Raw genomic sequence first — 15,734 nt, forward strand, 5'->3', positions numbered from 1 at the left:
TTCTTGAGCCACTCCTTTGTTGCCTTGGCCATGTATTTTGGGTCATTGTCATGCTGGAACACCCATCCAGGACCCATTTTTAATGCCCTGGCTGAGGGAAGAAGGTTCTCACCCAAGATTTGACGCTTTGATTCCATAGAGTCTAAGATGAAGGGTACAGTGAAGAGAGTGAACCAGAACACCAAAATAATCTCTTCTTTCCATAAGCAGTTGGACCAGGCGAATGCAAAATTGAAGACCTAGAGAATAGATCGTGGCGCTACAATTTCCAAATTAGGGGCCTACCTAAAACCATTATAGACCTTTTGACCTTACTACCATTTGACCTTACTACCGCCTCACCACCTGCCCCCTCGACCCTATCCCCTCACAACTCCTACGACCTCCCTCCCCCTCCATCCTACACTCCCTCACCCACATCTTCAATCTCTCCCTCTCCTCAGGCATTTTCCCCTCCCCTCTGAAACATGCACACATCACCCCCATACTTAAAAAGCCCTCCCTGGACCCCAATGACCCGAACAACCTCAGACCCATCTCCCTGCTCCCATTTACATCTAAACTCGAGTGCCTCGTCTACACCCGCCTATGCTCTCACCTCAACGACAACAACCTCCTCGATCCCCTACAGTCCGGCTTCTGTCCCCTACACTCCACCAAAACCGCCTTACTCAAACTCTCCAACGACCTGCTAACCGCCAAAGCTAATGGCCACTATTCAGTGCTCCTACTCCTTGACCTCTCTGCGGCCTTCGACACAGTCGACCACCCCCTCCTCAAAAAACTACACTCCCTCGGCCTCAGAGATTCTGCTCTCTCCTGGCTCTCATCCTACCTGTCACAACGCTCCTTCAGCGTTACCTATAAAGCTACCACCTCCCCCTCACTCCCCCTCTCTGTTGGGGTCCCTCAAGGCTCTGTCCTTGGGCCCCTTCTCTTCTCCATCTACACCTCCTCCCTTGGCCAACTCATACACTCTCACGGCTTCAACTACCACCTCTATGCCGACGACACACAAATCTATCTCTCAACCCCCCCACCTCACCCCCTCGGTCTCTGCCCGAATCACACACCTACTGAGCGACATATCAGACTGGATGTCGCTCCACTTCCTTAAACTGAACCTCTCCAAAACCGAGTTTCTTGTGTTCCCCCCAGCCCGGACACCACCCCCCATTGACTTCTCCATCACATCCAACAACGCCACCATCAAACCCACCCCGCAGGCCAGAGTACTTGGTGTCATTCTGGACTCCAACCTATCCTTCCAGCCCCAAGTCCAATCTTTAACTAACTCGTGCAGACTCCACCTCCACAACATCGCCAAAATACGCACGTTCCTAACCCCAGAAATCACTAAACAGCTCATCCACTCCCTCATCATATCACGACTCGACTACTGCAACTCCCTCCTCACTGGCCTGCCTCGCCGCTGGCTATCCCCGCTTCAGTCGATCCTGAATACGGCTGCCAGACTCATTCACCTTTCCAACTGCTCCGTTTCTGCCACCCCCCTCTGCCAATCCCTCCACTGGCTTCCGATTGCGCAACGGATGAAATTCAAAAGCCTAACACTGACGTACAAAGCTGTCCACCATACTGCCCCGAACTACATCACTGACCTAATATCCAAGTACCGCCCAGCACCCACACTCCGCTCCTCACAAGACCTCCTTCTCTCTAGTTCCCTGGTCTCCTCCTCCCATGCCCGCCTCCAGGACTTCTCCAGGGTGTCACCCATCCTCTGGAACTCCCTGCCCCAACCCATCAGATTATCACCTACTCTCCTCTCCTTTAGGCACACCCTGAAAACCCATCTCTTCAGGGAAGCCTACCCCACCCCCTGCTAACTTGCCGACCTCCTCCACTCTTTCTACCACTCCATCCCCCACAGCTATCTCCTCCTGTACCACTATCCCCTCCCTCCTAGATTGTAAGCTCGAAAGAGCAGGGCCCTCAATCCCCTCATGTTTTGCATTGTATTGGTATTGTTCTGTCACATGTTCTGTCCCCCTTTGTAATGTACAGCGCTGAGCGAACTATTGGCACTTTATAAATACTATTAATAATAATAATAATAATAATAATAATAATAGATCTGGAATCAGCCATACACACATTGATGCGTGATCTCATCCCAGATATTTCTTAGCATCATTTGGAATTGGATCGCTTTCATCGAGCTCTGTCAGCTCCCAGGTCTGATGGCATACCCAGAGATGTGATCATTAAACCACACTTTTATAGAATCAAGGAGAAAATTATGATGACAGCGAGATCCAGAGGAGATATAGTTTTATTGGGATACTCTATACAAATATTTGCTGATATATCCCAATTGACTATTCAAAAGAGATGCTCCCTAAAGCTGTGCTTACCCATCTGATAAATCATCAAATGAAATACTGCTGGGCCTTCCCTTTTCGCTTATCCTTTTTGTACAAAGGAAAGGTGCACTCTTTTACCAATCTCCAGGAGGGCAAGGATGTGTTACGTGGATTAGGTCTGTTATAAAATGGCTCTCCACCCAGACTGCTTTCGACATCTCCATCTAGATCGCTCTTACCATTGTGGAACCAACCCCAACGATCGAAAAACCCTTACAGAACACTTGTAAATTCTCAAGAGTTGCAACTTTTAAGCTTCGTTCCTCGATGATCAGCAAATTGGGAATTGATGTCTTATTACTCCAGGAAACATATTTTTCTCGAAATTCTCATCTGAAGTATCTCCATGCTAATTATCCCCAATTCTATTTATCAAACGGTCTGGACATAAAAAGGGGTGTGGCCATTTGCTTGGCTAAACGGGTGCCGTTTACCCCCCTGGATGGTAATACGAAACAAGGAGGGGAGGTACCTTATGGTGGGAGGGAAGATTAAAAAACATGAAGTTACTTTTATTTCCTTTTATGCTCCTAACACTGGTCAGATTGCATTTTTTAGGGACATGCTTTGGGTCCTGCTACCTCATGCAACGGGACATGTTATATTGGGAGGTGACAGCAATGTTCCCCTAGACCACATATTGGACAAATCCAATTCTCCCAGGACGACACTGAAGCATGTTTGTAAACAGAGCACAAAATTGGCTCTCCTATTTCATACCCATGACTTGGTGGATGCCTGGAGAGATGCCCATTCCACGACAAGGGATTACACTTTTTACTCACACGTCCACAAAACCTATTTTAGAATAGATCACTTGCTTACTTGGTCTCCGCTGCTGCCCTTTATCAAATCCGCACAAATTTTAACTACCCCGTTGTCAAGGTCCTAACTTTCCTTAGGGCTTGTGCTGTTCCATGTGCTGGCATCCATCTTAGGTGTCTGCAAAGCATTGTGGGATCCTTTATGCTTTCAGCCCTCTGCGGCTCCTCTCCCAGGAGGTGACGGCTTATCACATATAAGTCTGCTGTTTGTAGCTGTCCATTGCATTCGTGTCCTGTCTGTTGCACAGCTGCAAGCTCCTGTTTAGTTTCTCATTGCCCTCCTGGATACCGACTCTGCTTTGGCAAGACTCCTTCCTGGCTTCTGACCCTGGCTCTGGTGACCATCCTTCCTGGTTTCTGACCCCGGCTCTGGCGACCATCCTTCCTGGCTTCTGACCCCCTGCTCTGGCGATCATCCTTCATGGCTTCTGACCCCGGCTCTGGCGACCATCCTTCCTGGCTACTGTTCTACCAAGTACCCGCTGTTGCTGTTGGACTTGCATAGACTCTGTCTTGTTTTTGTATAATAAACCTACCTTTAATTGCACCTCCTTGTGTGTCTGGCTCCTCACTCCCTGACACTACACGAATGCCATGAATCCTGACGGTGCAGGTACGCCCTCGCTCCCTATGCTGGTTGCCAGACTTGATCAGCAGGATCTCTTGTTGGATCAGTTCGTTCAGGCATTGCAGATGCTGCTTGCACACGCAGCTCACCTTACTCCTGGTGCTATTAGGCCGGTTGTCACTTCTGTGGTCGCTCCCGCTGTTGCTGCGGTTGTTGCACCTACCTCCGCATCTGCTGCCGCACCTGCGGTACCCAGAGGTATGACTGGTTCAGCCCCCCTTCCACAGCGCTTTGGGGGTGAGCCGAGTCAGTGTCGGGGTTTCCTTAACCAAGTGGGCATATATTTTGAATTGATACCCCACGCTTTTCCCACTGAGAGGTCAAAGGTGGGCTTCCTAATCTCGCTGCTCTCGGACAAGGCCTTGGCCTGGGCAAATCCCTTATGGGAGAACGATAACCCTGTGATTCACGAGTTTGCCGGTTTTGTTATCTCCTTCCGTACTGTATTTGATGTGCCTGCTCGCTCCGCCTCTGCTGCTAAGCTGCTCTTGTCCATGCATCAGGGTTCACGAACCCTTTCTCGAGTACGCTATAGAAAGGTATGGAAAGGTATGCCACCAGGCGTTGCCACGACCCCAGGTATTGTGTCAACACTCCCACTGCTATCCCCTGCTTCTCACTGACAACAGATAATAGGGTCTTTTACAGTCTGGTAGGCTGAAGACGGGGGCTTGCACTAAGGAAGTCTTAATGTCTCAGAATTCCTGGTCTTGTTGTTTCTCCCATAGGAATGGTTCCTTCTCTCCCCCCTTTGTAGATTCATGGAGGGGCTTGGCTTTTGTGGCAAAGTCTGGTTTTCAGATCCAGCAGAATCCGGCTGCTCCCAGGAACTCACGCACTTGACGCCTGGTTGTTGGTGTAGGGATTTGGCAAACAGCCTATTTCCTGCTCTCTCCCAACTACCTCTGGCCTTGTGATGCTCTAAATCCCAGGTATTTTACAGTCTCTTGGCACAGTTAAGCCTTTTTCCTGGATAACTTATAGCTTGCCTCCCTCAGTAGTAATTTGTTTGTCAGCAATACGGGCTATCTGTTGAGTAACTACAGAAAATTGCACACCAGTATCCACCATTAGTGAGGTCCTGTGGCCCCCTATTGTAGCAGTGACCATGGGCTCCTGGGGGTCTAGCGGGATGGAACCCGGTCGGTGCTAGTCTCACAAAGTCCGCATATTTGTCTTCTTGCCTGTTCCTTTTATATCATCTGTTATGAACTTGTCCCTCTCGGGGCTCCCTTCTCATGGTGTCCGGTTCTCGTCTCCCAGGTCCTCTTTGGGGATACTCTCACTTCCAATGCCCCTCCTGTTTGCAATGTGCACAATGATCTTTTCCCAGCCTCGGGAAATATATTTTCCATAATTATATTTTTAACATAATTTCCTTTTTTTCACTTTCTTGTCCTCCTTCCTTCTAAACAATCTGTCACGGAGTTAGCCCCTCAGTTTTCTGTCCCGTCCATGCTGGGACTTCTAGTCCTCCCTGTCACTGACACAGGCAGCCCTCAGCAGCCCTTCACCCCCCTGTCCCTGGCAGTCTCGCCTCCTGCTGAAGGAATCCACAAACAGGCCCCCTCCTCCCTTCCCCCTCATGCACATCTTCCCAGGCTCCATGCCCGAGGCTGTGTTCCCTGGGTGGGTCTGGAGACCTGGGAGACAGGACCCGTTAACATGGTGACCCGACAGGTCTCTGCTGCCTGGAACCATTCCCTGCCTGGACTTACCTCTTGTTACCTGTGAGCCTGCGGGCTGGACATTTTCCCTGTCTGGATTTAACTCTTCGTTGCCCGTGAGCCGAACGGACTTAACCCTTCCCTGCCTGGAGCTGCCTGTGTGGACTGTAACCCTCTGTGTCCAGCTCCACGCATCCAGTAAGTGGACTAACCCCGTGCTGCCCAAAAGACTGAACCCTGTGGATTACCATACCCCTGTTGTTCCATATTTCCTTCCAAAGAACTTTACTGTGTTGCTGTGTCTGGTATGGATCTGTGGACTAAAGGAACTGTTGTCTGTTCCCCAAAAACCTCCCCAATAAATGCCACATGTTGGGTTCCGTGCAATCTGTCTCTGTGTGCTCTCTGGCTTTCTTGACACAATCCCTGGTCCTTTTGGATCTCTTCGTCAGAGCGTCTGCTAACATGTCCACCACCTTCTTCATTCTCCGATCTTTCTCTCTTCTTGTTTCTAAATCCTGATTGACAAACCCTTCTTGCTTTTGCAATTTCCTCTTAATATCCCTCATGGACTGACTAACAAAAGCAGTGTTAAGTAACCTCTGATTGTCAGCCGCTTCAGGGTCAAACTGGGTATATAGTCTAAAAAACTTCACATAGTCTCTCATAAAACTGTCCTGGACTTTCATTGGGCTGTTGAAGAACTTCTGTCGTCTTAATGAGATTTGTAGGCTTCTTGCCAGCTGTTTTCATCCCCTCTATAATAGCTGTCCGATAAAATTCAAGTGTTTCCTCTGTGTTTGGATCCCACTGGAAACTGTTTTTTTGAAAAATGAGCCTCCACCCAGTCCTGGGGATAACATTTATCTTTTCCCAATTCTCCAACATACTTAAGAGCTGTCTGGGTTATCCTGTGTCTTTCCTCTGTGTTAAAAAGAGTCAGTAGAAGTTGCTGGCTGTCAGACCAGGTAGGGTTATGCATCTGCATTATTGAACAGAGAAGATCTGTCACAGCCTGTGGTTTCTCACTATAAGAGGGGTTATAGGTCCTCCAGTTCAGTAGGTCAGTTGTGGTGAAGGGAGTGTAGACTAGAGTGTCCCCCTATCAATTGTTCCCTTAGGGGCATTTGCATGGGTAAATTTAAGGATGGGGCAAGAGACCAATTGCTGGCACTGGAGTCCTTTGGGATGGAAGTGAACACCTGATCTGTGCGCCCATTAGTTCTTGCTGCGCCCCCAGCTCCCATCCTACTGCTAGTACTGAGAGTGTCACAACTAGGGGTGTTAGTATGAACATGTTTAGTAAGAACATGTTTAGTAAGATTTGGCATTGATGGGCTACTCGCATCTGCTTTCGGAAGTAGCTAAATTCCCACTGTCTATGGGGAGAGGCGTCAGGACTTGTCCCTTGTCTATATTCACCCATGGTTTGTCCCTGTACATATGGAGGAGGCAGATCTGTCTCTTCAGGTTGGGAAAAGATACGCTTGGTACTGTTAGTCTGTGGTATTACATTTGTCATAAGCATAATTCCACACTGCTCCTCCCTGGTTTTATGTACCTACTTAGGGTCTTCCTCTGACACCCTTTTCCAACAGTCTATGTATGGAATCTGGTCATGCTTCTGTGAATCAGACCTAATATATTCTTGCAATCGGTCAATTATCTCTAAATCAAACGTGCCCTGGGACGGCCAACATTTTTCAGAACGGGACCAGTCTTTCTTGCACAGTGTTTCTTTTTTTTTTATAAATGTTTATTAATTTATCAATCCAAATACAAATCACATTTCTATTAAAAAGACATTCAAAACAATATCTTCCTATTAGCATAAATTATTTAAATCCCTCACCTCATCCCTCCCTCTCTTCCCCCCCCCCCCCCACTCTGCGTTTTCTCTCTTCTCCTTTACGCCATACATTTCTATTATTTCTAAAATCCATTTCAAGTGGTATTACATCCTCATATATTTCACTTTTTCTTTGTACTCTTCCCATTTTTTCCACTTTGTATTATACATCTCCATCTTATCTATATGCATATAATACAATCTTTCTGTCCCACAGATCTGATTCATTCTGCCCATCCAATCCTCCTCTGTTGGCACCTCCTTTTTTTTCCAAAACCTAGGTATCAAGCTCTTCGCTGCACTCAAATAATGCCATATCCCCAAAACCTTATATAATTTCACTGGAAGCTCTGTGATGTGGAGAAGACATAGCTCTGGGTCTAATCCAATATTAATTTTTGTGATTTTCCTTACTAGATAAACTATTTTCCGCCAAAACACCTGTATTCCTGGACACTCCCACCACATATGATACCACGTGCCCACCTCTCCAACACAATAGTGAAATCTCCCCATTCAATCTATGTTCTATATTAGGTGTAATGTGCTATCTCACCAAACACTTATAATTTATTTCCACCTCCCGCATACTAATATTTTCCTGAATTAATCTAAACATTTTCCTTTGCTCCTCTTCATCTATTTCCCTTCCCATATCTCTTTCCCATTTCTCTATATATATTAATTTTGTGTCAGTGTCTAATTCAATTAAAATCTTGTATATTTTTGCAATTCCGTGTCTCCCATCTCCCCGTGCTTCTAACAATCTTTCCAATGGATTCCACTCTTTTCTAGTTCTCATAGGCTTTGGGAGACTCTCAAAGAAATGTTTCAGTTGGTAGTATCGTAATCTGTCCATCTTATTGAAAACTTCTCCCTTTTTTTTCTCCAGCTCTCCATATGATCCCAATTCCTCCCCAACCATTATATCTCTCAAGTGCGCCTCCTGTTTTATAATCCATTTCCCTGCGATGTTTTCCTGCCCAGGGGTAAAATATTCTGTGTTCCTTAGTGGCATTAACTGTGAATTAAAAACCCATCCCTTTTGTCTGTGTAACATTTCCCAAACTCTTAAAACGTTAAAAGTGTACGTACTTGTGCTATCATCTAATCCCCTATATTGTGCGGGCACCCATATAATCTTACTTAAATTTGTTCCACTCAGTGTATTTTCCATTTTGACCCAACTTTTCTCTGGATTATGAGTCCAATCAAAAATTCTCGCAATTATCATCACTTTATAATATCTCTTAAAATCTGGTACACCCAAACCACCTCTTTCTTTACTTCTAGTCAACATTTCATAGCGTATTCTAGGTTTTTTATTCCTCCATATGTATCTTATTTTAATTTTTTTAAGTTCTTTAAAATATGCCTCTGGAAGTTTGATTGGAATCATTTGAAATTTATATAATACTTTGGGCACAATTACCATTTTTATCAAGTTTATACGACCTATCCAGGACGGGTTTCCACCTCCCACTCGCTTCAACTCCTCCTTAAGCTCGTTTAGTAGTGAAATATAATTAACTTTATACAGATTCTTAATTGAGGCTGACAGTTTTATCCCTAGATATTTTAATTCTTTAACTCTCCAAACAAATGGGAATTCGTCTTGTATTTTTTCTTTTTCACTATTTTCAAGGTTTATATTTAAGATTTCGGTTTTTGTCGGGTTAATTTTTAAATTTGATAATTCCCCATATTCTTTCAATATCTTCATTAAATTTGGAAGTGACATCCTAGGGTTTCCAACATAGAACATCAAATCATCCGCATAAGCCGCCACCTTATGCTCTCTATCTCCTATCCATATTCCTTTTATATCTATGTTCTTCCTTATCGTAGACAACAAGGGCTCCAATGATAAAACATATAACAGTGGGGATAATGGGCATCCCTGTCTTGTACCATTTGACATCCCGAAAAGCTTCGATCTTCCTCCATTAACCATGATAGCGGCAGTAGGCCCTCTATATAACCCTCCAATCCACTTTCTCATTCTATATCCTATCCCCAACACTTCCAAGGTATCCATCATAAATCCCCAACTCACTCTATCAAATGCTTTCTCAGTGTCAATTAACATCAGTACCATTGGGGTTTTCCCTTTTTTACCTTCCTGTATGAGCAACAGTGATCTCAAGCCGTTGTCTCTACCCTCTCTCCCCGGGACAAACCCCACCTGATCCCCATGTATCCACTCCGGCATCAGATCCTTCAGTCTATTTGCCAAAACCTTTGCATACAATTTCGTATCTACATTCAGCAGCGCTATTGGTCTATAACTTGCACACTGCGAGGGGTGTTTATCTTCTTTATGGATTAAAACTATATTAGCCTGTAAGGATTCTCCCCTCATTTCCATCTCATTTCCCAAAGCGTTCATATATATCTTCAACTTAGGTATTAACAGCTCTTTATATTTTTTATAATATTTTACCGTATATCCATCTGGACCCGGGCTTTTCCCCACCGAGGTATCTTTTAACGCTGTTTTTATTTCCTCTAATGTAATTTCTGCTTCTAGGGAGTTCAATTGTATTTCACTTAATTTTGGTAGACCTGCCTCTTTTAAGTATGTTCTTCTTTTTTCTCTATTTACTGTTTCAGTTTTATTTAATGTATCCTGGGGTATAATATTATATAACTCATTATAGTAATCCTTAAATACTCTAACGATGTCTTTAGTTGAGTGCACTAGTTCACCCTTGGGATTTCTTATTTTTTCTATATAATTCCTATTTTTCTTTTTCCTTAAAGTTCTCATTAAATACTTTCCCGGCCTATCTCCCCATCTATACCTTTCACTTATTACTTTATTAAAGACTCTTCTTTTTTCCTCCTCCATTACATTCTCTAGTTCTTCTTTCTTCTTTATTATTTTCTGCATTATCTCCTTAGACATTTTCCTTTTATGAGCCTGTTCAAGATCATATATTTCATTTAGCAGTCCATTAATCTTTTCCCTCCTTTCTTTTTTCTTTTTTGCCTCTATTGCAATGAGTAGTCCTCTAATGTAGGCCTTGTGGGCCTCCCATACTGTTGCAACCGACACGTCCTCTTTTTCATTCTCCTCAAAAAACCATTTAATTTCCATCTTGATCTTTCGATCGATCTCTTCATCCAGAAGGAGTGCTTCATTCATCCGCCATACAAAACCACCTCTCTCCTCTCTACCCCATCTTGACTTCATTGCAACAGGGGCATGATCTGACAGAGTACTTTCTCCAATTTTTACTTCTACTACAGACTCTATGAATCGATGTTCTACCAATATATAATCCAATCTAGAGTAAATCTCATGTACATGTTAGAAAAAAGTATAGTCTCTATCTTTCATATTCCTGATTCTCCATATATCCACTAATTGACACTCATGCATCAGTTTCTTTAATAATCTCAAGGACCTGCTCTCCTCCCTCCTCACATAGGAAGTAGTATCCATCCGCGGATCCATACAGACATTAAAGTCTCCAGCTATTATCAAACAACCCCTTTTGAAGTCCATCAATCTCTTCAATGCACCTCTCAAGAATATCTCCGGTTTCTTATTTGGACAATATATACTAGCTATTGTACACTCAATTCCCTGCAGTTTACCCCTCAAAAACAAAAACCTTCCCTCCGGATCCGTTATTCTCTTCTCCACCTCAAACTTTTTATTCTTTGCGAAACCTATAGCAACCCCTTTCGCTCTTTTAATTGGTGAATCCGCATAATACCATGTCGGAAAATATCTAGTCTTCAGCCTGACCTTTGACTCCATTTCTAAGTGTGTTTCCTGTAAAAATACCACCGAAGATGTTCTAAGATGTTGTCGCCTTCCCTCCCCACATTCAGGCGCTTCCTCAAAACCCATCTCTTCTGGGAAGCCTACCCCACCCTCACCTAACGGCCATCCTCCCTCATTCCTCCCACCACTTGATCCCCCTCAGCCACTTCATTCCCCTCAGCCACTTCCTATTGTTCCACTACCCCCTCCCTCCTAGATTGTAAGCTTGAAAGAGTAGGGCCCTCTTACCCCTCGTACGCTGTCTGTTTTTGTTGTACTGTGCCATGTATTGTCCCCTATTGTACAGCGCTGAGCAAACCCTTTGGCGCTATATAAACTCGATGTAATAATAATAATAATAATATGTTGTAATTCTTTAAATAACCTAAATCTCTTCCCAGGACAACACAACCCCTTTACATTATAGGTTATAAATTGGACTTCTTCCATCTTACCCTACTCCTCTTAACTCCTTCTTCCTTGTATCTCCCTTAATCCTGCAGAGTGTTAACCCTAATACCCCTCCCACCCCTCTTGCACAGGGTTTCTAACCTTTTAGAACTGAGTTTCAGTTTGCAGGTCTTGCAAAATCTACTCCTGAAATTATTGACCATGCACTCTAAGGGGGTCTGAATTCACTAATTACCACTCATAATGTTTCCTTAGAGACACCAAAACAGACACAGAAGGGAAGGGGGTTGTGGATCTCGTAAGTAGTCCAAGATCCTCGACACAATAAGGTTAAAAGTTAAAATGCTTCCCCTTATCGGTGACTTGGAACAGAATGATATCTCAACCCTGGTACCAAGAAATGCACCTGCACAAGGTTCACTCTCGCTTCGCTGCTGGGCAGCATCTCATACACTCACATACACACCAGGTTTTTCAACCCGAAATTACTGACTGACTGGAGGTTAGCCCAGGAGACACAATCATCTGATTGGGGTCACCTCAGGAGGAGATCAGGCTCCCCTTCCCTCAAATCCCATCAAGAGGTCCTGATTGACTGTTATAACCCAAAAGGCAAAGATCTCACCTTTTCCTGATGTGTGAAGCTTCACAATTTGGTGGTTGGTTCCCCAGTCCAGGTTCTTGGACTCCAGCGGGTTGATCCTCGGAGCAGGTGGCCAGGATGTAGCACAGTCTCCCAGACAAATGTCCGGTGGTGCCTGAGACAGCGCGGCGATCCCAGGAGCTGGCTTCAGATCGATCCCCACGGGTTGTGGTGGAAGACCACCTGTCTCGGTAGTTACACCTGGTTTCCTGGCCAACGCATCATGAAATGTAGTAGCAACTTTGGGAATACCAGGTAAAACTCCAGACTCGAACTTGAGGAAAACAAACTTTTTATTAATCAGTGCTGAGTGACCCAGCAAGGGCTCATGCCAGCAAGCTAAGTGGCTTGAAAAACATCTCACAGAGTATACATATCAACAATTACATCACTATACATATATTTCCTCTTTCACTTTCTGTACATTCAAAAAACCTTCTAAGCAATTCAGAACATAGCCTTGCTAGATAATTTATCTTCAGCTACAGAAAAGAATACCAGCTACAGACCGGAACACATTGTTACACAGAAATAAGGGAGGGGAAGTGAGCTGATGACCTTGCAAACAAAGGCTGTTAGAAATGTTAAAGTTTAAAGAGGAACTCTGCAATATTTGGGTGCTGCCACAGACACATACCTCTGTTTTCATATTTAGCAGGAAACCAAATTACCAATAGTTTCATAGCAATTATTTAATTATTTCATTTATGGATGATAATACAGGGTTGCAATGACCCTAAATCTGTTTTTGTCTTTCAGAAAAAGAAAGATGTCATCTTTATTGCCAGTCTAAAGAATCTGGAGATGTTGTATACATGAAACGACTAGCACATGATGGAACGCAATGCTCTTACAAAGATTCACACAATATTTGTGTTCGAGGTGAATGCCTGGTGAGTATTAAGAACTTCAGTAAAGTAAGAAATTAGATAAGTCATTCAAGAATATTTCAATTTAATTTTTCTAAATATTTATTCAAAGTAAATAAATACATTCTTAAGGCTGAACTCCAGGGAGTTACTGTATATCAAATAAAGCACTGTTCTATCGTGTTCCTTAGTCATTAAATTATTGTATGTATTTTTTTTTAACTAGTATTAAAAGAGAATTCTGGGTTTTCAAAATAATAAACATACATACATAGGTGGATGCAGTATTAATTTCATGCTGCATCTGTCATCCACCACCTCTAAGACCGAGAACTTACCGATCAAAGACTGCTGATCACTCACTTTTTGGTCAGTGAGCAGAGAGCCGTTGACTTTCAGCGATCGGCTCTCTACTCTGCCCCTCCTTCTGCTCTCTGCTCTGCTCCTCCACCGCTCACTGGAACACCAGATTATGAAGGGGACGGGAGGGGCTGGTTTTGGCTCTCATCGGTTCTCTGGGAGGCTGAGCCAGCTGCCAGTCAGGGATCTGGGTGGATCTAAACTTTAAAGTTGGAATTTCTCCAGAGCCTGGACTGGCTTAGTGACATCAGCTGACAGCAGTCTTTATCCCGCTGTCCACTGAATATGGGTCACTGGAATGCAGAACAAAGTACAGTTCTGTGACCCACAGGAGAAGTGGGGCAAAAAGACCTTTTGACCCTACTTCCCCTTTTAATATATAAATCTTATTTTCATGGCTGCAGTACACTGTGTAAAATGGCTCATTTGAAGTATATATAAGGAAGCATTATTTATGTATAAATTAAAAGAAAACAAATATAAATATATATGTGTATGTATACTATGCATATTAAACGATCACCCATAACTTTGACTTCCCACCTAATACTGACTAGGTCCCCTCTTTTGCCACCAAAACAGCCCCTTTTGCTGCCTAAAGAGCCCTGACCCTGTAAATCATGGACGCCACTAGACCTCTGAAGGTATGCTGTGGTATCTTGCACTAAGCCACGAGTAGCAGATCCTTTAAGTCCTGTGAGTTGCGAGGTGTGGCCTCCATGGATTAGACTTGTTTTTCCAGCACATCCCACATATGTTTTATTGAATTGAGATCTGGAGAATTCAAGTCAACATCTTGAACTTGCTGCTGTGTCCCTTAAACCTCTCTTGAACAATTTTTGCAGTGTGGAACAGTGCATTGTCCAGCTGAAAGAGGACTCTGCTATCAGGGAATAGCATTTCCATGAAGCAAAGATTAAAGTGATTAAAGGGTCTCAGAGGTCGGTGGTGTAGCAATTGTGCACACAGAGACGGCCATCCATTTTGTTAAGAATTTTCTATGTTATATTATTTCTCACTCCCAAAGCAGGCTGCCCCCTCCATCTTGTAGATCCCTCTCCCCCTCTTTGATCACCCCCCTCCCTCTCTGTTCATCCACAGTGACATGTGGCCTGTGTGTTGACAGAGGTCACAGGCAGCCAAAGCTGGGGCCTGGCTGTCCAAAAAACTGTGCAATGTGGCATATTGTAAAAGTATAACCCAAGCCTTTCCCTGAGTTCAAAGACATTCCAGAGGAGTAATAAACTAGATACCACATTCAAAATACATTTTCCCCCCATGTCTTATATCTTGGAATATGAGACACTTACATAAAAACCAGGCATATCTTCAGATTGGTCACGATAAGACAAACCGTTTGATATGTCACACTCCTTGGCTGGCATACATAGAAAAGCAGGAAAGCATATCTCCTGAACCATTCAAGTGTATATTTCATGTTTCATCTCTAACCATTCCGCAGATGCGGCTGAGTTAATACTCAGTGCCCAGGTCGGCAAATGTACCAAAGAAAGTTATGAGCCAAAATATAAGCTACAAGAGATTCTGGTTGTAACTTAGGTCTCCACTCAACACCCCTCCCCAAAAGGAGACCATTGGTTACTACTCCAAAGAGACACCCTGCTGGGATTTGCTAGAAAAAGGCTGTTATGCTTGGAGTGTGTGTGAGAGAAGAGAAGAGTCTCCTGCTTTTAACATGGAAACTAGCAGTAGACACAAGAAATCCTTTTTTTGGCTCATGAGACTTGAAGCTGCTTAATCCAAGGCTTTTTGGCAAGTACTTATCTACCTAAACTTCTTTCTGTTTTCTTTTTGCTGTGTTATTGCTCTCTGTATATTTATATATATATTGGTTACATCTTTTTTCTGTAAATATTTTGATTGCACCCTTTTGACCATTTAGTAATAAATCTTTCTTCTGAAAATGTTGAACTGTTTCTAAAGCTCTTTAATGCAACTTACAAATTCCTGCCGCTGAAGAGCGCTACTATGTGTGTTTAACCTTCTTCATAACCTGTCTGCTTATCCAATCATCCTAGTGTATTGCTGATATTGCCGAGTTTCCTCTTTCTCTGTACAAAAAGGAGGTGGTGGCAGTGTGAAGGGTTAATTGTGTAATTAACCTGCCCCAGTAACAATCGCGCTCAGGCTGCCGGTACGTCGATTTGTGGTCCAGCGAGCTGGAAAATTGTTGTGCAGGGTGCAGCTGGGCGTGGCATTGTTACGCACGTGACATTGCGGTTTTAGATTGCCTAGTCCATGAGTACAGCGTGGGAGAAGGCCCAACTGCTGATTCTGTAATCCCCCAGCCCCTACTACGT

The 15,734-nt window shown here is 44.0% G+C and overlaps 1 protein-coding gene across 1 annotated transcript in view; it reads left to right on the forward strand.

Annotated features, from left to right (window-relative positions):
- LOC149440032 (A disintegrin and metalloproteinase with thrombospondin motifs 2-like) overlaps positions 1–15,734 on the forward strand; it is a 987,780-nt gene that overhangs the window by 301,698 nt on the left and 670,348 nt on the right. The window contains exon 7 of the mRNA XM_089659016.1: positions 12,944–13,077. Within this exon, the coding sequence (XP_089515142.1) occupies positions 12,944–13,077 (134 nt within the window). The remainder of the gene's footprint in view (positions 1–12,943; positions 13,078–15,734) is intronic.

Source organism: Staurois parvus, unplaced genomic scaffold (genome assembly GCF_062004578.1).
Source record: "Staurois parvus isolate SC_StPar_1 unplaced genomic scaffold, SC_StPar_1.0 ptg001129l, whole genome shotgun sequence".
Classification (NCBI taxonomy): Eukaryota; Metazoa; Chordata; class Amphibia; order Anura; family Ranidae; genus Staurois; species Staurois parvus.